Source organism: Melopsittacus undulatus, chromosome 1 (assembly GCF_012275295.1).
Source record: "Melopsittacus undulatus isolate bMelUnd1 chromosome 1, bMelUnd1.mat.Z, whole genome shotgun sequence".
Classification (NCBI taxonomy): Eukaryota; Metazoa; Chordata; class Aves; order Psittaciformes; family Psittaculidae; genus Melopsittacus; species Melopsittacus undulatus.
The window spans coordinates 13,836,247-13,863,738 of NC_047527.1; the positions used below are offsets into that span (position 1 = coordinate 13,836,247).

The 27,492-nt window shown below is 36.0% G+C and overlaps 1 protein-coding gene across 3 annotated transcripts in view; it reads left to right on the forward strand.

The window, feature by feature from the left end:
- The window catches only part of TAF2 (TATA-box binding protein associated factor 2), a 62,002-nt gene that overhangs the window by 22,079 nt on the left and 12,431 nt on the right, over window positions 1–27,492 (forward strand). For 2 of the 3 annotated variants that reach the window (XM_034061440.1, XM_034061446.1), the window contains exons 11-24: window positions 1,849–1,984; window positions 2,971–3,125; window positions 4,653–4,767; window positions 4,868–4,977; window positions 5,742–5,807; window positions 7,741–7,993; window positions 11,235–11,375; window positions 12,626–12,736; window positions 14,342–14,535; window positions 15,118–15,257; window positions 20,132–20,201; window positions 21,760–21,869; window positions 24,205–24,434; window positions 27,074–27,226. In XM_034061440.1, coding sequence (XP_033917331.1) covers window positions 1,849–1,984; window positions 2,971–3,125; window positions 4,653–4,767; window positions 4,868–4,977; window positions 5,742–5,807; window positions 7,741–7,993; window positions 11,235–11,375; window positions 12,626–12,736; window positions 14,342–14,535; window positions 15,118–15,257; window positions 20,132–20,201; window positions 21,760–21,869; window positions 24,205–24,434; window positions 27,074–27,226 — 1,984 coding nt within the window. The remainder of the gene's footprint in view (window positions 1–1,848; window positions 1,985–2,970; window positions 3,126–4,652; window positions 4,768–4,867; window positions 4,978–5,741; window positions 5,808–7,740; window positions 7,994–11,234; window positions 11,376–12,625; window positions 12,737–14,341; window positions 14,536–15,117; window positions 15,258–20,131; window positions 20,202–21,759; window positions 21,870–24,204; window positions 24,435–27,073; window positions 27,227–27,492) is intronic. The other variant, XM_034061447.1, reaches the window with a different exon arrangement.

The window sequence follows — 27,492 nt, forward strand, 5'->3', positions numbered from 1 at the left end:
AAGTGATTCTTACAGTAAATAGAAAGATGGAAAAAAACATCAAGGTGTTCCAGCTACCTTGGTTCTTGCCATCTCCTGAGATCTTAAGTGCTGCAGATAAGCTACTAAGTGCTGGTTCTGTGAGATCTTAAGAGCTGCAGATAAGCAACTAAGTGGTGGTTCTGTCCTGGTAGAACAGTTCTTACTGCCATAGGTCTTTCAACTGCATTGAAAAATTGGTCAGAGTTTAAAAAGCTTAATGGGTCTTTGAAGGTTCTGGAAGACCAGAGTCCTTGTGAGGTAGCTGGCATGACAGATCAGGCTTATGGTGCTTATCTTTGATCATTACAATCTGTGAATTATTTCCTTCTGTCTTGTAGTGTGTTCTTCTAAAGTCTTTGGACAAATCAGGTGTCTGGTCCATCTGGAAATGGTTCAGTTGTGTTATCTATAAGTGAGAATCACAGGGAAAAATCCAGTCCTGAGCTGAGAAATTTTAAGAAGGTAGCGTTTTCTATGTCACAGTGATCAATTTGTGATTCTCCACCAACCAGCATGAAATATGTCTGGATTCACACTAAGAAGTTCACCTGACATGGTGCGGGTCCATTTTCTGCAGATGTTTGTTATTCATTAATGGAAAACTCAAATTCCTTTTGAAAAGAACTAGATGAAAATACCATAGCACATCAAAAAGAAAAAGCCACAGACTTGGTTTATCAGTAAAATGAAGTCAAACTTGTAGTTATCTCCATTTCTCAAATAATTGAAGGGAGGAAGGTCTTATTTTTCTCAAGAATTTCTGTATCACAGCTGCTTTTCTGCTTGGAAATAACCTGTAGGTCGTAATGCTTGTGTTCTGAAATGTCAAACTTGGTAAAGAAAATGAAAGCTTATCAAAATTAAGGCTTTTTGTGCAGAATCCAGAAATCAGTTCTGTTTTTAAAAGTTTTAGGGTTTCAGCATTTTTTGTCTTTTGACATGAAATGAGCTTAAACCATTTAAAATATTTTGCTTACAGACATGAAAGATATGTCTGAAGAAGCACCACAGATAGTTCAAGTTACAGTGTGGCAGCTTGTAACACGGTGCTCTGCCTAGTCTTCCTTGGCATGTTATCTGATTTAGAAGACAGCAGTTTGCCAAAGTATTGAAAGCAAAAATTCGCTGCTAAAATAGAAACCAATTCCTTTTCTCTTCACGTGAAAGTCTGTTTACTTTAATTGCAACAATTATTAATTTAAATATAAGATATTCTTCACATACAGTCACTTTTAATGGAAGTGAAGCAGGGGGAATCACAGAATGGTTTGTGCTGGAAAGGACCTTCAAGATCATCTCTTTCCAACTCGCCTGCCATGGGCAGGGACACCTTCCACTAGATCAGATTGCTCCAAACTCCATCCAGCCTGGCCTTGAACACTGGCAGGGATGGGGCAGCCACAGCTTCTCTGTGGAAACCTGTGCCAGGACCTCACCACCCTCACAGTAAAGAATTTCTCCCTAGTATCTAATCTAAATCTACCCTCTTCTCGTAATGTCAATTTATGATTAATTTCTGGACTCAAATTTCTTGCTAAACTTCCTTGCTCAGGTTGCTACTGCTATCATTGTCTTTCCAATAATGCATAGCATGTATTATGTGCCATTATTCTCTGTTCAGCACTGGCTGTATGCCATGTGCATACACCTGTGTCACACAGAATGTAAAGTGTGTGGCTGTTTTAAGCATGTCATAATTTATAACTTTAAAGCAGAAGAAGAGATCCTAAATAGTTGTTGCAGCTATAATCTTGGTTACTAAGATATATTTAAAGTTTCATTCCATAAAATGCAAAATAGAGCTGCTTTTTTATTATTATTTTTCAGCCCTGCATCACATTTACATTTTTCTATCAAACACCCTCATACATTGTCCTGGGAGTATTACACGATGTTCCAATGTAAAGCACATCTTGTTATGAGACTGATTGAGAACAGGATTAGCATGGAGTTCATGTTGCAGGTAGGTATTTAAATGATTATGTGGAATATATTGCTTTTGCCTTTAGTTGCATTTGTATTCATTAAGTGAAGTGTAAGGTGGAACAGCACAGATTATAGTATTCAATTTGTATTTTCAGTTTTAGCAGGAGAGAACAAACAAAATGTAGGTCATTTGTGTTAGGATGGGTTAGCTATTGTTATTACTCATAACTTGCAATACTTCTTATATATTACATATCCTCTTTAATATTAAGGTTGCTTTCAGTGATTGCGATCGGTTGTTAACACTGAGGACCTGTTTTACTGCCCCTAACTGGTGTTGATGTGAGCTAGTCTAACCAAATTATAGATAATGAAATTCTTAATGCATACAGCTTTTGCTCTCTCCATTGTATAAATTTTCAGTGCTAGAAAGAGCACTGATCTTTATATTAGAAGAAGTGGTTGAATAGCAAATTGTAGTTTTATTCTGAAATGAGAAACTTCTGTAGAGTTTTAGGTTTTTCTTCTTTATTATATATGTTTCGTGAAATGCCATGTTTTGGGTTTTTTTAAGGAAAACTTGTATGCGCCTGTGGTAAAAGCTATTTTAAGTAGTTCTCAGCAGATGCACCTTTCTTAAAGCTTTCCTTACATAAATCTGAATTATTTTTTTGCAATATTTAAAAAGGAATAGCAAAATAGAGAACCCGATGACTCTCTTATTTCTAAAAAGCAGATCTAGTCGGGGATCTGGTATGTTCAGAAGCTGGGGTTTCAGAGCTTTCTCAGGATCATGGGTGCTTTGCCATAAAGAAAAATACATTTGTGTTGGCAAATCAGAATTTCTGATATGGTCAAGCAAATAATTTTCTTAAATGTCTTTATTTTGAAAGACTTCTTTTGAGGTCAGTTATCAAAGAATGAGTTTTTTGGCCTTTAGTTGCAATTCATCTGCAACTAAACAGAAAAGCATATTTTATATATTAAAGTATTTGTGAAAGTAATAGCTTTTTATCATTTTAGGTTTTCAACAAGTTGTTGAGTCTGGCCAGCACTGCTTCATCTCAGAAGTTCCAGTCACACATGTGGAGTCAGATGTTGGTTTCCACATCTGGGTTTTTGAAATCTATCTCAAATGTCTCTGGCAAAGACATCCAACCTTTAATAAAGCAGTGGGTGTATCCTTTTTATTCTTGGTCTGGATTGTTAATATGGAGAATGAATTTGGTTTTTAATTGGCACTATTAAAGGAATGTGAGGAAAGGTATGAAATATATTTGCTTAAAGCAGTTAGGTTCGTTATTCTTTGAATTAGATATATATGGTTCACACTCCTTTCACAGTCAATTAGAGAATGCTGGGGTTTTTTCACATGTTCTTTACTTGAAGGTATTTCATGATTTTAGGTTCTACTTTGAAAGAAGCACAAGAACTCTGCTGGAATTTAAGGCCAAATTATACTAAAGAGATTCCAGAGGACACTGCCCATAGAAATATGCTGAAGTCTGACATGGAAAATGCTATAGTCTGGTGCATTTTAAGATGTGATTTCCAGTAAATCACCATGAAATAAGTAAACCTAAAGCTCAGGCTGATAGCTTAAAATACACTGATATTTAATAGCTTGGTAGCTTGTGTTAAGATTACAGTTTAAAGCTCTGTGTGTTGATTTTTCAAATTTAAGTGGTATTAGTCAAGAAATAGGGTTTCTTATTTTGGATTGATATAGGGGTTAATTTGAATTTGTTCCATTTAACAGGTTTAACTGGTAGTTTTAATTAATGTGATTGCAAACTAGAACCATACCTTGCTGTTCTTACAGAAAGTAGAAGTAGGTATTAGTATTTAGACATTATTTATTTAGGCAGACTTAATGTTCATGCAACACAGTATCTAACTAAAACCCACTGCATAATTAATATTTATGAACTAGTATGAGAAGTTAGTGTTTTATCTGCATACTCTTAATTTCCATGTGTAGCTGTGCCAAGTACTTGAGGAGGATAGGAGTTCTCTACGTGCATATATTCACACTGCAGCTATACCTAGATGCTAGCATTACTGTCTGAGCTGGTGAATCTTGTTCTGTAATCAAGGAAGACTTGTAGCTCAGATTTTGGGACTTTTCAGCTTTTCTGGACTTCGGCCCCAGGCCTGGTCCTGCTAACTGTAACTGGTGTTTAATTCTATGGTTTCAGTCTCCCTACCATGCCTCAAACACTGTTGCAACCTGTGATAGTAGATTTTCTTGTAAGACCACAGCAGGTCATTGTATCATTAGGGAGAATATCGTATTACTCGTAAATAGTACCATTTTATGCTGTTAAGTACTTGTGTTGGTGCTGAGTTTAAACGCTGTGCTAAAGAAACCACTAAAAATGTCTGAAGCTGTACTTCATAACAAAGTCACAGACCTTTATGAAGGCAGCCACCGTGAACAGAGCCAGTCTGAGGTGTCTAGCCAAAAGACGATAGCTTGGAAAAAAGTTAATAATGCACATACATGATTGTATGTTAGAGAACTGTGTAAGGAAAAAAAAATCTTTAAAAGTTCATTAATTAACATCAGTATTTTAATTTCCTGTTTTTCTTGAGATGGGAAATTGTAGGAATAAAGAAGCATAAAGGAAATGTAAAGAGTGAAAACATTCTGTTGGTTTATAACTATTGCATTGTGCAACTAGAATTCCTATACTACTAAATAGGGATCAGAGCGGAGTGGTAAAATTTTATGGTAGCTTTGCATTTAATAGAAAACGGAATGTATTGGAGTTGGAAATAAAACAAGACTACACATCTCCTGGGACTCAGAAATATGTGGTAAGGTCCATTTTCCATATTTTACCTACACATGCAAGTATGATACATACATTAATAAGCATAATTTTAATGTTAATAACAAAATCTCATGAACTTGAAGGGTCCTCTTAAAGTGACAGTGCAGGAACTTGATGGATCATTCAACCATACATTGCAGATTGAAGAAAACAGTCTTAAACATGATATACCTTGCCATTCTAAAAGCAGAAGGTAAGAACAAAAATACAAACTGCAAATATTTTTAATATAAATGTATGAAAACATGTAGTGAATTTGAAGGTCAGTATATGTTTTTTTATATTTTGTGTTTATGTTTTATTAATCTTACTGAATAAGATTTGCCTGTGAAGTAAAGCAAGAAAATGGAATTTACTACTGTTTATGAACAAGTAACCTTCCATTTTATATGCAATTCTGAATTATAAGTATTTTTATTAAAGTTTCCTAAAGAACTTATTTATATAGAACAAATTAAATAAATACTCTCATTAATCAAAATAAAAATGCCTCTGAATGGGAAAGACAAATTAGAAGATTAATGTGAGACAGAGGAGTACTTCAAGTGAAGATATATGCAAGGAGCACTTGTATAGTTTACCTTTTCTGTTAGTAGTGCCAGGGCTGTTTACTAAACCTAATGAGCAAGAAAAGTAACACACTTCCCAAATAGTTTCTTTCAACTTCCTTATTAATTTAAATAACTACTTTAATGTCTGCTTCTCAAAGTTGTATGCTTACATGTAATTAGAAAAATTAATGGGAGTCAAGTTTAAGCCAATTTAAAATGTTGGTGATTATTATTTGAATAAAACTGATGCACAGCTCAACTTTGTGAATATTTTTGCTGGAGAGAGCATTATTTTTCAGTGTGGGGAAATACAGAGAGAACTTTTGCAGGCTTAAGTTCCATTTCTAAAGATATGTTTGCTAGTATAGTAATTAATACTTACTTCTATTTTTTTCTTTTTAAATAGAAATAAGAAGAAAAAGATTCCACTGATGAATGGAGAAGAGGTGGACATGGACCTTTCTGCTATGGAGTAAGTTGGAGCTTGTTAGCGTTCCTCAGTGTTAGTCTGAGCCGTGTTTGCCTTGTCTAAAGCATGCTATTTTTAAGGGCTTTATAGTAATGTACTTCATTATATGACTGGCAAATTTCAAGACTACGCCACATTTCTTTGCCTTTGAGACATTTCTTCTGTAGCTGGGAAAATGTTGGCGAAGTGTAAATGTATGGATTAACTGCTATAATCAGATTTTTAATATTAACTTGGGTGTAATAAGGTGATATAATTACTTGATTCTTTCATAGATATATCTAATACCTTTCTGCTGGCTTTATAGGTAAAATGTAAATAAGAATTTGCTTGAAACAAAGAGCAAGCAATTTTTGTTGAACTTCAGTGAAGACCATTTAACTGACACTAAGGCACATAAGTTCCTGAAATCTGTGGTTAATTACAAAAGAATACTTTTAGGTTGAAAATAGGTGATAAAATGCTTTGTAACTATAATTCATACTGGCATTAATTTCGGTTGGAATTGTTTAGCACTTGGGAAGCAGATTCTTGCTCAACCTCCTTTACCCTCCTAGAGTTTGAACCACTGATGTTCTCAGAAGTACTGAAGGTGTTGGTACCTTGTTTTCTGGCTGAGGGAAGTAAATTATCTGCTCTTGAAAACTAATAGTGTGTCTTTGAAGAAGGATTGATTGCTTGTCACCTTAAAAGTGCTGGAGATTGTTGTAAATTTAACCTCATCTGAAATATGATGAGAAATAATAAGTGATATTTACATTGGGCAAGTTATTGTTATAATTTCTATATGATAGTTGGCATATGTAAAATAGTCTTTTAATTATATTTAAGAGCAGTTACCATAAATATTGGTTATGTTCAGGTAGCCATTGCATTACACTAAGTTGAGCCTTCAAGAATAATCTTGGAACTACCTTTCAAGTGGTATAGGATTTAATGCAAGTCACTTGTGTTACTTATCTGATAACCTAATCTCCAGTACTGTCATTCTTTTGTCCAGTTTGGACTCTTCCAAGCGTATATGATAGTGTTTATTCTTTTTTACTCTTCTAAGTCCTGTGTTTGAACTTTTCACTCTCCTTTCTTCTCTAGCTACTATCTTCACATTAATTCTATATATTCTACAGATGTATACATAAACACACATTATATTTACAGTGATGCTTTTTTCGCTATTCCAAACTCTCCTAATTCTATGTCTGTATTTTGTTGTTATCAATTTAATGTGAAAAACTGAGTAAGAGACTTTATTACATAGTTAGTGCTTGTTGCTCCCATAAATTACTTCCGCTGTCATGGTGCTGTTTGAATACTAAAGTATAAAATGTTTGTTTGGGTGGAATACAATTAAGTAATTTTATCTGTAGGTCTAAAACCTGAATCGTCTCTGTTGATTCTTTAAATTTTACTATTTGGCTGGGCAGTTTTGTGCATTCGCATGGTTATCCCTTGTCAGCTTCAGTATCCCATCATGTGTGTGTTTGTAAAACACTTTCATATTTATCGATTTAAAAAATATATTAAAAATACTGGTGTTTGCCACCAGCTTTTCTTTGGTTTTTTTTGTAGTCTTAAACTGTAGGAGTGCTGCTCACTTAAGAAAGTTATGGTGTTTGAGGATATAGCATTAAATATATTGAGATCGTACAGTAGTTTACCATGAACTCAGATTTGTAGGTTAAAAATACTAAACCACTGTATCCACTTCGAAGTATTAGAGGCTTGGACAGGTTGCCCTTGGAGGCTACAGAATTGCTATCCTGAAAGCAGGAGATCAGTAAAGGTGACTTTCAGAAGTCCCCTCTAAGTTAGATTAGTTTTTTGGTTCTTTGAATCTAAATATTTATGTAATAACTTGTAACAAGTTAATACATCTATGGAATTTCTACAGTTTTGAAATGTTCTAAGCTATTAATGTTTTTCATGTTTTTCTTAGTGCTGATTCCCCTTTGCTCTGGATAAGAATAGACCCTGATATGTCAGTACTGAGGAAGGTAGAATTTGAACAGTCTGATTTCATGTGGCAGTATCAGCTTCGATATGAGAGAGATGTGGTTGCACAAGAAGAAGCTATTTTGGCACTGGAAAAGTTCCCCACTCCAGCATCACGTCTTGCACTGACTGATATACTAGAACAGGAACAGTGTTTCTACCGAGTGAGAATGATGGCTTGCTTCTGCCTTGCAAAGGTGAGGTAGTGTGAATGGGAGCAAAGGAAGAAATTTGCTAGACATTGTAAACGTTTGAAAATGGGTCAAAACTCATCACAGTTCTTAAATTGGCTTGATATTTAACCTCTTAAAAGAGTTTGCCAAGTATTTTTAACATGACTGATTTGAAAGGAAAGCTGTATTATTTTAGTCTGTAAGTGGAGACTGCAGAAGGCTTTCATAATTGTCAAAATTGAGATGTCAGACATGAAAACCACAAGGGATTTTTCCAGATTTCATTAAGTGGCAAAAATAAAAGACTTCTGTTTAATTTTTTTCAGAGCCAAAGTATATTTTTTCTATTTTACTGGGAAGTTCCTTGGCCTTTCTGTTGAGAACTCTGAATTACTGAAATTCATCTGTCTAATATGAATTCACATTGCTGCCTTATATCATTTCATATTGAATAGGGGCACAAAATAAACATCATGTTGATCTGCAATTAAATATTTAACAGCCAAATAATTGCCTTGAGATCAAAAGGTCTTTTTTCTTTAGACACAAAATTAGCATTAAGAATGAAAATTAGAGAACCTTATGAAACAACTGGGTGGAAACAGAAGAATTTGTGAAAAGGTATGTTGTTGATGTATTTTGTGCACATAAAAGCATACTTATTCACCACTTGTGGAATTCAGATTATTGGCATATAGCTTGCTTTCTGCTGTTTACCTGTTGAGAATAATTCAGCACCTGTTCTGAAATTTAGAAATAAATCCTTTGGCCATATTTTTAAAGTCAAAGTCCAAGAAATGTTTGTGACAAAGTGTTTTAATATTATGAAATACTGATGTAATACTGCCAGTGTATGTACTTGTATTGGTACTGTCAGTATCTGACTTCACATATGAATTCACTTGGAGTATTTGGAAGTAGATATTCACAGGTAGATACTAAAAAAGCAGTTGTTGCAGTGTTTAGAAAACACAATAGGGTTTGGGTTTTTTGGTCTTTATTTTTAATTACCAGGCAGTTGGGCTGCAGATAATCATAACTGGTTTTGCTCAGTTATATGAATAATCTTGGGTCTACAAAGAAGGTTGTTGACTTACAGAAAAAATATTATAAAGCTAATGTCATGGTTTAAACTCAGCCACGCAGTCTCTCTCTCACTCCTCCCCTTTCTCCCACTGCTCCTGGAGGGACGGGGAGAATAGAAAGAATGTAACTCTCACAGGTTGAGATAAGAACAGTCCAGTAACTAAGGTATAACACAAACTACTACTGCTGCCACCAATAATAATGATAAGGGAAATAACAAGGAAAGAGAATACAACTGCTCACCACCCACCGACTGATACCCAGCCCGACCCCAGCAGTGATCCTGCCCTTCTGGATAACTGCCCCCAGTTTATATGGTGGGCATGATGTGCTGTGGTATGGAATACCTCTTTGGTTAGTTTGGGTAGGGTGTCCTGTCTCTGCTTCCTCCCATCTTCCCCTCCTCCGTGGCAGAGCATGAGACTCAGAAAGTCCTTGATCAGAGTAAACATTACTTAGCAACAACTAAAAACATTGGTGTTATCAGCACTGTTCCCAGGCTAAAAGTCAAAATCACAGCACTGCTCCAGCTACTAAGAAGGAGAAAAATGACTGCTACTGCTGAAGCCAGGACAGCTAAGTAAAAAATACGGCTGTGACACTGACTCAAGGTGAAGGAGCATGGTAGGACGGAGTTGTAGATGTGCTTATGTAAGTTACCTAGGAGGGAAGTGTTATACATTCTGTTAGTGGTTCCAGTTAGTAAGAATCACTTCCTGTTTTCATTAACTCAGTTTAATTTTTGCAGCCTGTAAGTATTAAGGATTTGTGTTCTTCAGTGAAAGAAAAGCAAAGTCCCTCATGTTTATTTTCGAGGAGAGTTCTTTTTTGTTGATTTGCAGCTTCTAGCTGGATTGTGGCTACTGTTGTAAAACATTCTTGTTGAACACATGTTGATGTAGAGGAAGGATAGGTGACAAGCAAAACTGAATGTACTGCAATTTCTAAATATCCCATATACTTTGTTGTAAACCACTCTAGTCTCTCAGGCATAAAGTGTCTATGTTACATACTCAGTCCTCATTGATAAAGAAGGCAGGGGAAAGGGTGTGCGCACACACGCACTTTGCTGAGTAGTTCACGACAAATAACCCCACAAAGAGAAAACAATGTCACAATATTAATTCCTGGGAGGCTTATTTCCCTTTTCAGATCCACTGCAGTATTGGTGATGTGCTACAAGTGTTAAAAAAGAACAACTCCGCAAACTTAGCCCCCCTCTCCCCCAACACTGAGAAGTTTCATAGCTGTGCATGACAGTTATATCCAGGTTTTTATGCTATACTGAACTGAAGGATGCAGAAACTAAATGTACCTTCAGTCTTTTTAAGCAGAAATAATGCAAGACAAGCTACTTGTGTTGTGGTATGGAGAATGTGCAAGCACATTTAATTCAGAGTGTATATCAGTAGAATAAGTAGAAAATTTGGATTGTCAGTATTTAAAGAGAAATTCAGAGTCAAAACACATTATAAGGGTAGAACTTACTGACGAGATGATGACTTAACTACTGTTGATTTAATTTGAAAATGCTGTTGTTCATTTCTAGATTTTGCAAATGTATGAAACCAAGGATGCTGTCAAGGCACAAGAGCAGTTTTCTCTTGATGGAACCTTCCCACATTACACCAAACCAGACTATAACAATAAACTGGTCTCAGTCATGGTCTTATTGTGAATTATGATTGAAGTTAGAGGTGGCTGACTTGCCTTTCACTTTAGGGGTGGTCTTAGTCTAAGGGTGGCTGAGATCTACTTAAAGTCTAGGCTGAGGTTACTGGCAAGGTAAATTTGGGAGGCTGGTATTGCAAAAGCTTCTTCCATCACTGGCTTCCGTAGAGTCAAAAAACTTGGCTTAACAAACACAGAATTTTCATCTAAAATATAAAAGAATAATTCAGAACAGAAGTTTATCGTGGAAAGATAATTATTTGCAGACATCTTCCAAATGGAACAATTTTTATAAAATTTACCTTTATTGTAGAGAAGGTATATTGAAGATGGCAGTGAAAGCTTAGCTAAAGTAAAATAATACATTGATGAAAATATGTATCTCTTTAAAGCACAGTATGTTCTTGGCAATTATTCTTTTTGATTATGGGAAATGTGTATCCTTCTACAGCCAAACTAAATTTGCAGTGGTGATGTTAATACAATTTCCCTTCCCCTAATTACACAGATTGCAAATTCCATGGTAAGTACATGGACAGGACCACCAGCCATGAAGTCACTCTTTACCCGAATGTTTTGTTGTAAGACTTGTCCAAACATTGTGAAGACCAACAACTTCATGAATTTTCAAAGCTACTTTCTGCAAAAGGTAAGATTTGGGTTTTTCCACTGAATCTTTTAAAAGAAATGTCAGAATGCAAAACTTTCAACTGTAGTTGACAACTATAGGAACATGGACAGCACAGTCCTGCTTTACCCCTTCATAAAAATGCAAAATAACTAGTTTTTTCTTATATGGCATCTGTTTGTTTCATCTTAGTCAAATATCAGTTAATAAATCACATACATACAATAATTATTTGTGAATATTTATAAGCTCATTCTTAAATAAAATTTAGTGCATGTTAACAAAACTAATCCTTTTGTCTTTTAAGTGAATTAAGAAGCTGTTCTTATTCATTACTGGCAATGATACCATGTTGCAAATAAAATCCCATAAATATTACCTTAAACTGGTGGGCTTTTTAGTTTAAGGCATTACATAGTCCTTCTTGCTCTCTCTATCAGTTGTCAATATCATGTGTTGCTGCAGCTTATTTTGATGTTAATGCAGATTCATGTACTGGAACCTACAGCTGTTGCTTGTACAGTGAATCACAAAAATTAGTCACAATGGTTTTCTCTCAAGATTCATTTTATAATTATTGGATGACTGAGTTATTATTCAACAGATTTCATTTTCCTCAGTATGGAGAAAACTCAGGTTTTTTTTTTCTTACAATGCCCAAAACTGCTTCATCCTTCTCCCCATGTCTCTTTTTTTGGCCCTTTGGTATTTTTCTGCTCTTTTTGTCATTGTTCATTCTTTCACACTAAATCTTACACCTTTCTCCCTTTGAATCCCATGTCTGAAGTTTATTATCTAGAGTAACACTCCTGAATCTGTGTGAGTGGAGCCTAGAGGGCTGCTTAGCTCGTTCTAAAATAAATAACCTGATCAGGCTAATACCTGTCTGGCTAATAACTCTTCTGGCTTCACCGACTGTATTAGATCTATACCTCTAGATGGTAAGAGAAACCTAGAAATTGTATTCACATGAAAATACCCAAATTCAGTTCCTGTCTCAGACAATTCCAGAATCATTTTCTGTATTTCATTTTTTTTCATTTGTTACCTTGACCTCAGAATCTTTTCGTGGATGTACAGGGTTTTTTTCTGCTCTATTAAACAATTACACAGTTCATTTGGTCTGAATATTTTATAGCATGTGTATGACTTTCAAAAAGCGCTTCTGTACAACTTTTCAGAGATTCGTTATTGTTAAATTGTTCATTGCTCATTTCAGGCTATAGCTATCATTTCGCTAATATAAGAACAATGTTAATTTTTTTACACAGACTATGCCTGTTGCCATGGCCCTTCTGAGAGATGTTCACAACCTTTGTCCTAAGGAGGTTTTAATGTTTATTTTGGATTTGATCAAGTACAACGATAACAGGAAGAATAAGGTAAAGAATGTGTTAATTTGAATCCCTCACTTGTTGAAAAAGCTCTTGGTTAACATACTGCATGATGGTTTATGCTATTAATGTAAATCTAGCTGGGAAAGCTGATGAAAAGGTGATACGCTAAGCTAAACAGTAAATGTTACAGAATGTTCTGTAACATTTCTATGGCAGCATTTCTTGGATGTTTCAAAGGTCTTTGTGCTTGTTGACTTACAAAGGAACTGCCTGTCTTCATGTACACACATACTTTTCTTACTTTACTGTTTCTCATTTGAAAGACACGTGTTTTGAGAAAATGTGCGTGAGGCTGACATGTAGCCTGCATAGTTACGCACTCGTTTTGTTGGTTTTGTTTTGATTTTTTTTTTTCATGTCAAGAAGAATATTTGAAAGAGCAAGGAAAGTAAATAACCATTCTTTAACAATACATAGGACTCTGGGGTTCTGGGCTCTGAATGTCAGCTCTAGCTTTCATAACTGGATTGTCTTCATTTAGTTAAATAACAGCTGAAAGCCACATTAATAAATTGAAGCATCTGAGTTGGAAGTGTTGTCATCTAAAGTTTCTTCCCACACAGACCACCTCCGAAGGATGATTAGATGACCTTTAAGATCCTGAGATTATGCAAAATTCCATCTCCCTAGCTACAGAGGGAGTTTACAATTGCTGGCAAAATCTTAAATGGAACAAATCTGCAGCATCTTAAGCCTCACTTTCTTCTCTGTAGAAACACATACTGTAACGAGATGCTTGTTGCAATATTACTACTGAAATAAGGAGATGATAGAGGGTAGAGAGGTAGAAAGTTAGACACATGAATGCAAGCACCGGTAGTCAGAAAATGTGATGAGTTGTTCTAACATCTGCCTACCACCAAAGGAGAGACCCCACCTCACTTTGCCACACAACCCTTCCACGCATGTATTTGAAATCTTCTACTGAATCTGACAGCTATTGTGTTTGTTTAGATTAAATTAACTAATAACTTAAGTCCAGTGCTTTTTCCTGGTTTTAAAATTTTAGCTCTGTACTTCTTGTTGCTCCCTAACAAGACCAACAAATAACACCAGACAGCTTAATGGAAGGGGTGAACTTCCTGAGGGTGAGCCCAGGTAAAAGGAGTGAATGAAAAAGCAAGAATTTCCACACTAAGCACCAGTGAGCCTGTTAGTTCACCTCAGAAGCCTATGAAGTTGCTATCTAGATAAACTGCCTGATTTTCTGAGGTGCTAAGCACTCAGTAGCTTTGGTAACTTTGACATGGAATATAGAAACAGAGATGTAGTTTTAGATGCTCCCATTTAGGAGTAACGGCTTTAATTTTTCATACGTGGAAAATCTTCATGCCTGATTTTTACATTTGTATAAAGCAATGTATTACTATTAATATGCTTTTATAACAGAATGAGGATTAATGATTGATACTGCCTAATTGCTCAATTACAGTCCATTTTCAGAATGAATTTATATTTGTTTTTCTTGTGCAGTTTCTCACATGATTTTTATTTTAAGAGCTTGTTCTGTAGTAGTGCTTCAACATTTCTTTTCTTTTAGAGAATATATATTATTATATTTACTTGTGTTTAAATGCTGGTTTTATCTAGTTTTCAGACAATTACTATCGTGCCGAGCTGATAGATGCCTTAGCCAACTCTGTAACTCCTGCAGTCAGCGTGAACAATGAAGTCCGAACGTTGGATAACTTAAATCCTGACATTCGACTAATTCTTGAGGAAATTACTCGTTTCCTGAATATGGAGAAGCTTCTTCCCAGTTACAGGCATACCATTACAGTCAGGTGTGGTTTAATAGTTGTGCACATAAAGAGAAACAGACACATTAATGCTACTTTTTTGGGGTTTATGCATGCTTCTATACTTAATATTTGAGATTTTAGCTTGTGGGTCTTAATCATGGGTCAGATACCTTCCAGTTTCCAAAAGCTGATAGTGCAAGTTTGTTTTGATTGCTTTCTTTTTCAACATTAATTTGTACCAGCATGGACTTTTAATAGCAGGCATAAGGTGATCATACTTGTGCCTCTTTAAGAAGTTTCTGTATGAAAGAGAAATCTCTTTTTGAAAGTTTTGCCTTGTAACAATAACACAATGTAATCTGAGCTGTGTGTTCTCTGTATGCTAGTTTAGTTCTACTGAAACCAAGCAACAGATTTGACATGATGGGGAATTCTGTTTGTGTCTCTACCTGATTCATAGTTAATGAAAGCTATGTGTTAGTGTTGTGAAAGTAATTTTAGCATGTTAATTTGATAATATAATTCTAGCAAAGTGCAATATTTGATTTTGAAGAAAGTAATTTTATTCTTCTTGGCTGGCATTTCATCAGTCTAATGTAAATTTCCTCTTTCTACCTTACCTAGCTGTTTAAAAGCTATTCGGGTGCTCCAAAAGAATGGTCATGTCCCAAGTGATCCTGCACTCTTCAAGTCATATGCAGAATATGGGCACTTCATAGATGTTCGAATAGCAGCACTGGATGCTGTCGTTGATTATACAAAAGGTACTTTTTGTCAGTATTTTGACACTTTGTAACACGTGATATAGTAGAAAAATGTAATACCTCATTAATAATAGGTTGAAATAGTGTACACCGGAGGTTTTTGTGATGACAGATGTGTTGGTAGAAAGCTAAGATTTCTATTAGTGCTTTGTCCTAGCAAATACAAGTTTTATGAAGATGTGGTAATCATTGTTTCTCAGTGTTTGAATCAGCTACCTAAGTTTTGAGATAATGAATAGACAGCACAGTGAGTGGTGGTAAGGGGTTTTGGTAATTTCTTTTTAACACTTCATTTTCTGTGGTTTTCATTCAGTTGAGTTCAGGTATAATTGCTGGTCAGAGTTCTTGGTTTTGCTTTACGTTCTTGATAATCGGTTTTGCTTTTTTGCATGCATCTTATGGTTATCTTTTGAAAACTTAGATTATTGGCTGGTTCTGTTTTGCCATTTATTACACACAGCTTATGTTTGTGAGATGTTTCCATTCTTCTAGTATTGTCTTTATTGTAGTTGACTGTTGCAGGTCCTTGAAAAAATACTGGGTATTTTTCTTAAATGCCATTTGTAGTTCAGATTCAATCCTGACAGATTTGCTGGAGGCAGTTAAAAACTATATAATGTTTTCATTTTCAGGGCAACAGAAAGTTTCTTTTGCTTTTAGCACTAATAATTGTTTTCTCATTTTTTATGAGGGCTTTATTACTTTGATCTTAATGTTGTCATTCTGTCCAAAGATTTCTCGAACTAGATAGGCAGTGGGAGGTGTTAAGGATTGTAGTCTTTGAGTGAATGCATCTGGCATTGAGGCATATGCCTACAAATTGAATCCAGACTGTCATACCGAAAAACTACTAACCTCAAGGGAGGCTGTGCGCTGAGTGTCAGTCTCGGGCTCGATCCTTAGTCTTGTAATTCACCACACATTCTGTATCCGTAACCCACTGCACATACACTATTTGGTGACTCTGTGAATGATACCCAGCTAGAATTCAGAACTCTGCTGGTGCTGTGCATCTGTGTCTCTGTTAGGCTACTTGCATTGTTCCTCCCTTCACAGAGTGTTAGTGGAAAGATTGCTGGAGAATGGAAAGCTTACTCATCAGCTTGCTTCATTTAGAATAATCTCCTCACTAATTCATCCTACCTTTTGGAAAGAAAAACTAATAGAAATAATGTTTTCTCATAAAATTCTTGACCTTTCATGGATGGTGTTTATATTTAATAATTAACTTGGATAAGAAAGTGTTTGTACTGCAAAGTAATACAGTGCAACTTTAAATCAGCTGATCAAATGAGTTGCTGTATAAGCAAGATAGGATAAGTTGCTTGAAATAGTCTAAAGGAAAGTAAAATTTGAATGGTAAAAAGTAGTAGAAAGATTATTTGAAGAAATTGGTGATTAAGTTGAACATAATTTCTGACTGAGCTCACTGTGAGATCTGGAAATGATGGATTAGTATATTACTGTACCTAACTGACTTGCCCCTTGCCAAAGGCTTTTTTCTCTGATGCAGAGGTAGCAGATGCAAATATCTATCTGCTATAGAGTCACTACAGTTCACAACACAGCCTACTGTGGTCATTTTATCATTTCTCAGGTACAACCTTCCAGTACTAACCACATGAGCTTCTACTGTTAGACTTCAAGTCTTTGATGGAGGGATAAATCTGGAAGCTTAGTGTGCTGACTGACTTCTTCAGCTACCCATATAGAAGTCAGCAGCGCTTGTCTCGCTGAGCCTAAACCTGGCTTTGGAAGGAGAAATCATTTGCTGTCTATTGCCAAGAGGTCTGATTCTCATTGTTCCTGGCTACCTGGTTTCCAGTTCATACTGGCCATAAACCAGCAGCTATCAAATGCCTCTTACTTGTGCCAAAGCTGGCGTTTTAGCAGTTCTTGTAAAGGAAGCTGACAGATTTTGTAATGTCCATAAAAAGGAAAGTCTGTATTTTCTGGGGCACTGTGGAACTCCCATGTTTTTCTATCAGCTCTCAGGGTAGGAATAGCACTGCCCTTTTTTAAGTTACTTCAAAAGAAATAATCTCTCCATGGAACTGAATAAGTTGTTTTCTTTGCCTTTAATAGTAAGCCTTTTTTTGAGACATGGTGACTCTGTAAAATGCTTGAGGCAGCATATAAGGACTTGGACAGTTGATGTAAACTGGCTCGAAGTGAACAGGGCTTATTAACCTTTTAAAGTTCACTTCTGAAAGTTGTATGACTATTACTAGCTATATATATACAAGCAGTTGCATATTTAGAAGAGGGAACAACAAACTGTTCTAAAGTGTCATGACTGTTTAGGGTCTCAGAGAGTAAGTGAGAATTGATGCACCATCTCTTGTAATCTGAAAAATGTCAAGAGGATTTTTACTTCAGAAAGCAATCACTTGTTTTTATGTCTACCAGAAGTATAAAAATCCACACATCTTTCTTTTCCCATAGCCTTCTCCTAGACAAACTGGCAAGACAAAGACAAGATGGGTGGTCTGTGAGCTGGGTAGAAAATTGGGTCAGGGGCTGCACTCAGAGGATGGCGATAAATGGTCTTTGCTCAGGCTGGCAGCCTGTCACAAGTGGGGTCCCCAAGGGAGCATCTTCATAAATGATCTGGACAATGGCATTGAAAGCAGCCTCACCAAGGTTGCTGAGGTCGCTGAACTGGTTGGTGAGCTGGACACGTCTGGAGGGAGAGCCATCCTATGGAGGGACCCAGACAGGCTGGAAGAGTGGGCAAGCAGGAACTGTATGAAGAACAAAGACAAGTGCAAGGTGCTGCATCTGGGACAACAGAACCAAACAGCCCAGCACAGGCTGGCATTTGTGTAGCCGGGGAGCAGCAACATTGAAGGAGACCTGTGGGTCCTGGTGGACAACCAGCTGACAGTGAGCCATCAGTGCACACTGCAGTAACGAAAGCAAACCGGATCCTGGGCTGCAGCCACAAAGGCATTACTGGCGGAGATAGAGGTGTGATCATCCTGCTCTCCTCACCTGTTTGTCAGATTGCATCTGCAGTACTGTGTCCTGTTCTGGCCACCACAGTTCAAGGAAGATGTGGGCATACTGAAACAGTCCAAAGGAGGGCCACAAAGATGATGAGATGGCTACAAAGATGATGAGAGGGCTGGAGGACCTGGCCCCTGAGGGAAGACTTTGAAGGTCTTTTCTCCCTAGAGAAGAGAAGGTGTATGGGGAACTCCCCACAATAATCCGGTTCTTAAAGGGCAGCTACAGAGGATGGAGGCTTAATCTTCACAAGGAGCCATATGGAGAAGATAAGGTGCAACAGGTAAAAGTTGCACCAGGAAAGGTTTCATGTTGATACAAGAAAGACATTTTTACAGAACAATCATACAGTGGCACAATCTCCCCAGGGACGTGGTGGTATCTCCATCAGTGGAGGTTTTCAAGATGCAGTTGGACAGGGTGCTTGATAATCTTATATCTTCCCTGTGAAAGGTTGAACTAGATGATCTTTTGAGGTCCCTTCAAGCCTGGGCTGTTGTATGGTTCTGTGATTCTTCTGGCTAATAAGATCGGTTTTGCCCAAGGTCAGGTTTGATTTGTTACTGCTCCCCAGAATGTTCTGTAGTTGCTTCATAAACTTGAAGAGCAGGTTAAATGCATTAATAGCAAAGCTTTGAAAGTCTCTCAGGCTTCATTTACACTATAAGGCAAATAGCAGGAGAGACTTACTTTATTTCAAGCAGAAATAACTTTAAAAGGCAAAGACTTCCCACTTTCCGTTAACCACAAGTATGGTGTTTCTTGGTTCTGTCATCCAATACTGTCAGCTTAAAGGTTTCATTTTCTAATCAAAAAACATTTCAAAATCCCTTTTGTTAGCAGTCAAAATAATCACAGCTTGCTTATGATTGTGAATCATACTACTATATACAATATACAATAATATTTTTCTTACACACAAAACAACTTTTATATGCCGTATTCTAGCTGCCTTTTATCCCAGAGAAGGGAGCTGCCAGTAAAACCAGCTGTGTATGGACTTGAGCACAGGCAGTCACTAATCCCTTAAATTTATGTCCTAGGCATAGCTTCTCAAAAATTTCATTGAGTTTTAAGTCAAATCTGAGATTGTGGCATCATCCAGAATGGTGTAGCTGTGGTCTGAGTGGTGCAGAACGTGAGCTAATACATTCTGCATCTGAACAGGGTTTGTGTAAGTGGTGTTGCTGATAGCCTGTGTTGGTTCCTGTTTGGCAGTGGTACTTGGACAATCAAAGGAATTTTTTAATCTAATTTAAATTTTAAACAAGCTGATTTTGTTTCTAACAGTGACAGGCAGCAATTTGCTAGAAGCATGTGCTGGCAGGTTTCAAAATCCATTTGAATTGCAAAGTATACTGATTTAAAAAACTAAGGAAGGCTACTGAGAGGAGTTTGCTTCAGTTTTGAGTAAGCCCTCTAGCTGTCCTCTTTCTGTTCTGTTTATAGATAATAATCTTTCACAGATTCCTACGCATGAGAATTTTAGGTTCTCTATTACCTATGGAAAATAGGATGTTTTTGCTAATTGAAATGATATGTGGATATGTTCATTTTAGGAAGCACACACTATCAAGATGATAATTTACTCTGTGATCTCAGTCAACACTCACAAGCAACAGAGTTACCTGCTCATAGTCACGTTAGTGGTTGTCAAACAACTGAGGCATGAAGGGGTTTTGTGCATGTTCCTATTTCCATGTAAACCACTTTTTACTTGAATTCACAATATAATTAATGAAATTCCTCTTTAGTTGCAATGATTCCAGCTGCTTGTGTTCAAATTCAGGAACCTGTGATTGTCTTGATCAAAATCCTTCCAATTTATGCATTTTATAGGCATTTTATTTTCTTTTTATTTGCAGTTGATAGGAGCTATGAAGAACTACAGTGGTTACTTACCATGGTTCAGAATGATCCTGTACCCTACATAAGGTTAGTGAGTTAATAAAGAGCCAGTATTTAACAAGGCTGGAACTGCTAAGTAAATTCTTGGCCTGGAATTACTAGAACAGATCAAATGCTAAACTGCTTAATACTTCGTCACAAAACAGTTTTTTCTTGTTAATATATATTGAAACATGTTTTGATGTTTCAACAATTCACACCTCCGAAACTAATATACTCTTTTCTTGCTCTCCATTATATTACTTTCCTTCTTTATGTTCACCCTCTGTGATGTAAGTCTGAAGTTAGAGGTTGCGTCCTGTTCATAAATAGATCTGATGTTGCATGTAGCAAAAGGGCTTTGTGATACTTAGAAAAGACAAAGGTTGAGGCATAGTGCACAGTGTTTTGCCAGCAAAAAGTGTAAAGCAATTGTCAGACTGTAGATGGGGTGAAAGGATAACATGTGAAAATATGGTGTAATTTCTAGGATTGCTTGTTCCAGCTTTGTTTTCACCAATTGCAGATATTTTAGCACATTCATTATAAACCTTTGAATACAGGTATTCATGATAATTATTTTTTCCCCTGACACTTTTTTCTTATGGCCACCATTAAAATACTGAGTTTCAAAAATAAATAGTATTACTTTTACTCTATAGGTGATTTTTTGCAAAGATCATAGCTGCAAGATTGTTCTAGGTTTTATTTCTGTCATTTTTGTTAATGAAAGTAAGTACATTTGCACTCATTAGGGTAGGTTTAGCTTCAGTTTAGGAAGGAGATTTAATTTTATTTGTATCTTTTTGAAGAGGAGTTTAAATTTTGAATTGAGTGAAAATTGTGTAAGCCTCCTCCAAAAGAAAGAAAAAGGAAATAGATCTGTAATATTTTTCTTGTTCCAAATCATAAGGCAGCAAAGCTTGGCTATACAGGGAAAATACTGAAAATAAGAAGTAATTGAACAAATAATTATTCTCATTCATAAAATGTTTTCAAGGCCAAGTTTAAAGAAAAAGTGTGTAAAAATGTGTCTGCTTTCATCTCAGTGTGTAAATACTGTAAGCAAACATGTAAGTGTAGAATCTCTATACACCAACATAACATCAGAGGTGACAGTGTTCCTTTCCAGAAAAATGTGCAAGTCACTGGTTTTGGTCCTGATGTTTTGCATCAATCAGAAACGTTTAAAGTTGATTAAAAATTCTTTGGTGTCAGTACGTAAGGGGTTTATTTGCCAGACTTGCTCCTTGTTTGTAATTGTAAAGTCAGTGTACAAAAAAATTGTTGCTAAAGAGAAGAGCATAATGTAAGCCACAGTTTTGTACCTAACTGTTAAAAATAATGTCTAATAAGTCCTGCTGCTTTGCACCTTGGTTTTTATCTTTAAATTTTATTATTTGCTTATATTTGCTTGCAAGAAAATCTGAGTCTATACATATTGTGGACAGAAGGACAAGCATAAAACACTGGTTAAAATTTTTGAAGAAATCCTGTATTGATTAAGGTTCCTGTGTTGAATAAGCTTGTAAGAACATGGCAGACTGAACAGACTTTGTATTCTTAGTGTATTCATTTGGATAAAGATGTTTTCTTTTTCTTTCAGGCATAAGATTCTGGATATGCTGACTAAGAATCCACCTTTTACCAAGAACATGGAGTCCCCTTTATGTAATGAAGCTTTGGTAGATCAGCTTTGGAAACTGATGAATTCAGGTTCGTTTTTATTTCTTGGTTCATTGGTTGTTTTGTTGCCTTTTTGTTGTAAGTTTTTTTGAAATAAGCATTAGACTTATAATATGCTAAGAGCTCTCTTAGTTTCAGTAGTTAAAATTGAAAATTCAGTCTCAGAGGTTCAATATCATGTAGGTACCTCCAGAACTGTCTCAGTGACACAGGGTACCAAACCTTGGTTTTCATTCTTTTGTCTACTACTGTAGCATGTTTTGATGTACTTTGGCATAGAGTTATTCTTTGACCCAGATGTTCAAAGCAAATGTTCCCTCAAATGATGGTGTCTGTACTACCTTTTGCTTTATAATTTTCTTTGGATTAGATAGTCTGTCCTCTTTTACTAAACTCAGATTTTGAGAGGATAACATTTGTATAGGTAATTTAAACGAAATTTTTAGAAGTATGTTATAATTCAAGGCTCAATTTGCTTTGTGTGATTAGGAAAGATCCTGATGAGAGAAGGGCTTGCATCTTTACCATTGACCTGTTTTTCATTACTAAAGCAGTTTTATCCAGTGCTGACAAACTGCCCTTTAACATCTGGCACATTACTACATAGATTACATATAAATGTTTATATAGCTGTTTTAGGTCATTGAAGGCTGTCTGTTCTCCATGTACCATTATTTTTAGTGTTCGAAAGTTTACAGATACACTCCAGGGGTTGAAGTGGGGAAACTACCACCAGTAGTTCAGTTTCAGAGGATTTGCCAAGTGTCAGGCATAGAAAATAAACAATTTTGGTGTTTCCATCAGAGTTTGTTTTTCCTTTTTCTTGAGAGAAGAGTGTGTGTAGTGTTTCTTATAACCATTACCTCTTTTTGCAAGTAACATATAGGGTATACATTCTTATTATGATTCATGGGGCTTTAAGTACTTAAATTTCTATGCATCAAGATGACATAATGTTTCAATTTATTTTCTGTAAGGGATAACTGTAGCATTCCAGGGTACCTTGAAAAAATGTTTGTTAATGTGAGACAAGTTAGTAGCCAGGTTTAAAACTGCATGATCCTGCAATCACGAGTTGCTTTCATTTTACATAAGCACATGCAATGGAAAGTAGACTATTTAGTATGTATAATCTGTTTTTTCTTTTTCCTTCTGTGTTAATCTGCATTAAGTGAATAACACTCACAAGTTCCCAAGATTGCAGCACAAGTTTGCAACCTATTTTATTTAAGCTTAGGAGAGAGATACTGAGTGGGAATTCATCTTACATTGAAAGATGTACTGGTTTAAGAAGTTGAGTCAATTATTTGACTCAATATTAGAATAGTTTTTAATTTAATATTTATGAATATGTAATTCTTTAGAGAGTATTTTAATGTTAGAAATGTCCAGATCAATATTCATGTTGCTTTCAGGTTTAACTGAGTTAAGTGTATGTACAGCTAAGCTCACTCAAAACACTATATAGCCCCTTGAAACTTAGTATTTACAGAGGTAAACCTTATAATTTTATTTTATGCTAAATCTTGCACAGCCACATTAACATGGCATTGGCACATCTGTGTCTTGTTTACTAGATAGAGTTCTGTTCCTGCTGTGGAACAATATGTTCAATAAACTTTCAATCAGTCAAGAGCTGGGCTGAGTTCACACCAGAATCACTGTATTTGCAGCATTGCACCAGATGTATGATGTCTTTGTGTTGTGATTGATGCCAAACGTGCTTTGACCATTTGTGTGTGAAGATAACAAAAGCAGTACACAGTTTACAGTGAAAAATAAAATCAGTGCAGCATTGCTTTGTGCAGTAAGAATCCATATCTCCAGTATGAATCCACATTAAACTGTACCCAGTGAAATGCATGACATAGTAGTGACATCAGAAAGCATGTTTATGCATTGCTCATTTGTATTCTTTATCAGTGTAGTTTCCAGAAGGTCACACTTAAGGCTACTACTGTATTTCATGGAATACACAGGTGAGTGTGCCCAAATCCATTGATGCTGGAAGCCATTTTGGTAACAAGATATTCTATTTAATTGCCTGATAGTAAAACTTCAAGTGAAACTTAAAAATCCATGTGGATATTTTCCTTGTAGTTTTCATTATGTTAGTATACCACTTAGTTTCCCACTCTTGTTCTGCAAACATGTTTAGCTTACAACCCAAACAACTTAGAGCCTTTCTTTTAAACAGGTTGTGGCAGCTGAGTTGCAGTCACTAAGAGGCAGGAATATTGGGGGAAGTGTACCTTAAGCACAGAAATGTCATTCTCTGGTGGATCCAGATCACTTAAACTGCTTTATTTAGGGGAGAGGGGAAGATACTGTCTCTGTATTAACAATAATCTCTTTTGGATTTTAGGAACTTCACATGACTGGAGATTACGATGTGGTGCTGTGGATCTCTATTTCACACTCTTCGGCCTCAGTAGACCTTCTTGTTTACCATTACCAGAGCTTGGTCTTGTTCTTAATCTGAAAGAAAAGAAGGCTGTACTTAATCCAACGATTATCCCTGAATCGGTTGTAAATAATCAGGAACCTGTGAATAGTACTAACAATCACGGACAGTCAGTAGGATTTCAGAACACCGTAAGCACAAACCATCTGCATACATCCCATTCAGCTGGCTCAGAGTGCTTGTGTTGCTTGCTGGTTTAATTTTGTATTGTGTTCAACTTCTCATGCTTTAGCTAAGCTACCTTTATACCTTGTTACTGTTTATTCCTTCCATTTGAAAAGCTGGCATATACCGTAGCATTTTAACTGTTTTGCATAGCATATGCAAGCCTTTACTTTTTTTTTCTAGTCTCATTATTTCTGTTCTTTATGAAACTTAACTTTTTATATATTGCTTGTGAGACATGAAGCAATTCACAGAAATGTTTGATGCTGTGATGAAAACTCTTTTATTAGACTAAGAATATTGCTTAAGGGCAAGTTATGCAATTTTCCAAAACAAACCCTTTTATCAAAAAATTTGTTACATCTTAAAATAGATATACCTCTTTTTAAACAACAGTAAGAAATGTGAAAGTTGGAACTTTACCACATCTTCAGTGAACACATAAATCGGACTATTTAATATTGTGCTCTGAAGGATTTGTAACAACTTCTGAAAAATCATATACATTAAGGTTCATATCTTTCTGGTTGTGGAGACTTCAGTCCTAACACAGAATCCATTGCATAGTTAAAAAATACATTTTATGAGCTTATTCAGGTCTTACCTTTCTTACGAATAACTGCCACTGCTGCAAGACCAAGGCTTTTTGTTGGACAGATTTAATCATGAGGGGGAAAACTCAATAGGCATGGAAATAATGAGATTCAAGAGCTACATTTGATTGAAACTGCTTCTGAGTAAATCCTGAAAGAGAATGTGAACACGTGGTCAGCATGTTTGAAACTCTTTCCACTCTTCTGAATGGGATGATTTACTATTACGTTCAGTCACATGGTTGATTTCTATATCGTTTATATTCAGAAGTATACCAAGTGTGTCAGTTATCACAGTACCTTGCAGGCCAATTCCAGTAGGGGGAGAAAATGATAATGGAGTCAAACATCATTAGAGCTATCCTACATATTTACACAATTTATAATAAGTCCCAATTTGCTGCTAATAAATATCAGAATTAACTAGCAGTAGACATTTTGTTGGCAGATTTTTAGGCTTCAGTTCAGTGAGCATCCAAGCTTTTTTTGTAGCCAATCTTAATAAAAAAATTTACTTGTAAGTCTTCTTCCTCCTATACTGCTCTCCTTTGTGATAGCAGAATGTTGCTGCATAGTGATCTGCATCAGGGCAGGATTCAGTTGAAAAATATCTTTTTTTATGAACAGACAGTTCCTGCTGATTCAGTTTCTTGGTCCAGATCGTCATGTACTTAGACAAATACTTGTGGCAGTCCAGGACAGAAATCTGTGAGGAAGAGGAGGAGGCTAATTCTTTTAGTAGCAGTACGCTAGTGTGAAAACACTGCATTAGTATAAGCCTCAATTCATACTTCATTCCTTGTATCTTTTCCTATGCCTTATCTCCATTCTCCTACCCCTTGCTTTAAGATTACCATTTTATATATAACTCCCCCGGAATTCAGGGAACTGATTTTCTTTGTTAAAAAAAATCGAAGTAGAAGCATAAACCAAAGATTGCCTTTCACATAGCCAAAGTTTATCCAAAAGTGATTCACAACAGTTATGTGTTGGATTAAATAACAGGATTGAAAAAAGGGGAATACATATTTGAAGGAAAATGAATTAACATGTGATAGAATACATCAGATTAACTAGATTCTTTAAAGCAGACTCTATATGCTGACAGCATAAACGTTAAAATCAGTACTCGTAGACTTGTGGCACTGAATTTGCTGAAGATGGTAAAAGTCACCCATCTTATAAAATTGACTTATAATTGTTCAGGGCAAATTTGTGGGACTTTTGTGTGACCTTTGTAGGATAGAGGAAAGAGCAGTTCAGTGGAGCAGCTTATGCTCTTGAGAGTCTGTGATACAGCTTTTATCTAGTTTTTAGTGTGCTCTTAATTATGTTTGCTTCTGTGGTATTTTTCCTTCTATATTTTGTGTATTGGGCTTATAACACCTATCTCCTGTTTTACTGACTATATGTAGAACTCAGTAGACTCTCCTGCTATTTTATATTCATTTGACCCTGTTTTTCTGGACAGTCTAGGCAGTAATTTACAAAAGTTTAACTTTTTAATTATATTGTTGTGAAATCAAGAAAAAAAACAACCCAAGTTATAAGTGCTTGTTATGATTTGTATTCAACAAAGTAAGCATTAGCTTTTAAAGCTAACTAAAAGAAGATTTAGCTAAATCCCATGTGTAAATCAGAGGCTATCACATTTTTTCAACTATGATTTGGACTGAGGAGAGTCTGCAAGGCACAGATTTATAGAAAGCCTATTCAGAGACAGCAAATGTTGTTGCGCACCAACAGTACCATGATTGTGAGAAGGAACAGAAAGGATGCCAATGGTAGATATGCAGAAGGAGCAGGGATAGAAGTAAAGAGAAACTATGTTTGTAGGAGAGGTTGGCACAAATCCATACAGGGTTTTAGAAAACACTTTTTACCAGAACTACAGGGAAAACTTTGTTCAAATCACCCACTTTACCCAGAAGTGTTTTCAGCTATCAGGTCTCTTTTAGGCTGAAACATGGCTCTTGCTATCTTCTAATTTTGGTCTTTTAATGCTGCTTCAGGAGGATGATCATCTTATTAAGGAAACAGCATCCAGCATTTCTGGTCATCAGCAGGGGGTGAAGAGGAAGGCTGATATGCCACTCGGGTCTCCATTGGAGCCAGGGCAAATACTAGAGAAGAATGAAGACAGTAAAGTCAAACTCAAAATCAGAGTAAGAAATGGAAATTCAACTTGCACAATATGTAGGATATTCAGAATAACAGCAGTGGCTTCTGCTGACTTCCCTTAAAGCTGTGTTCAAACAAAAGACACATTGTGTGTATGTGTGCAGTAGTTGTTACGCTTACTTTGCAAAATCGTTTTCCATCAGATTCCTTATTGGCTGAAAAGAACTACAATTGACAGTTAATGCTCCTGTTCACACAGCTTCATGGTAAATTAGAATGAAGAAAACACACTGACCCTTTTTAATTTCAC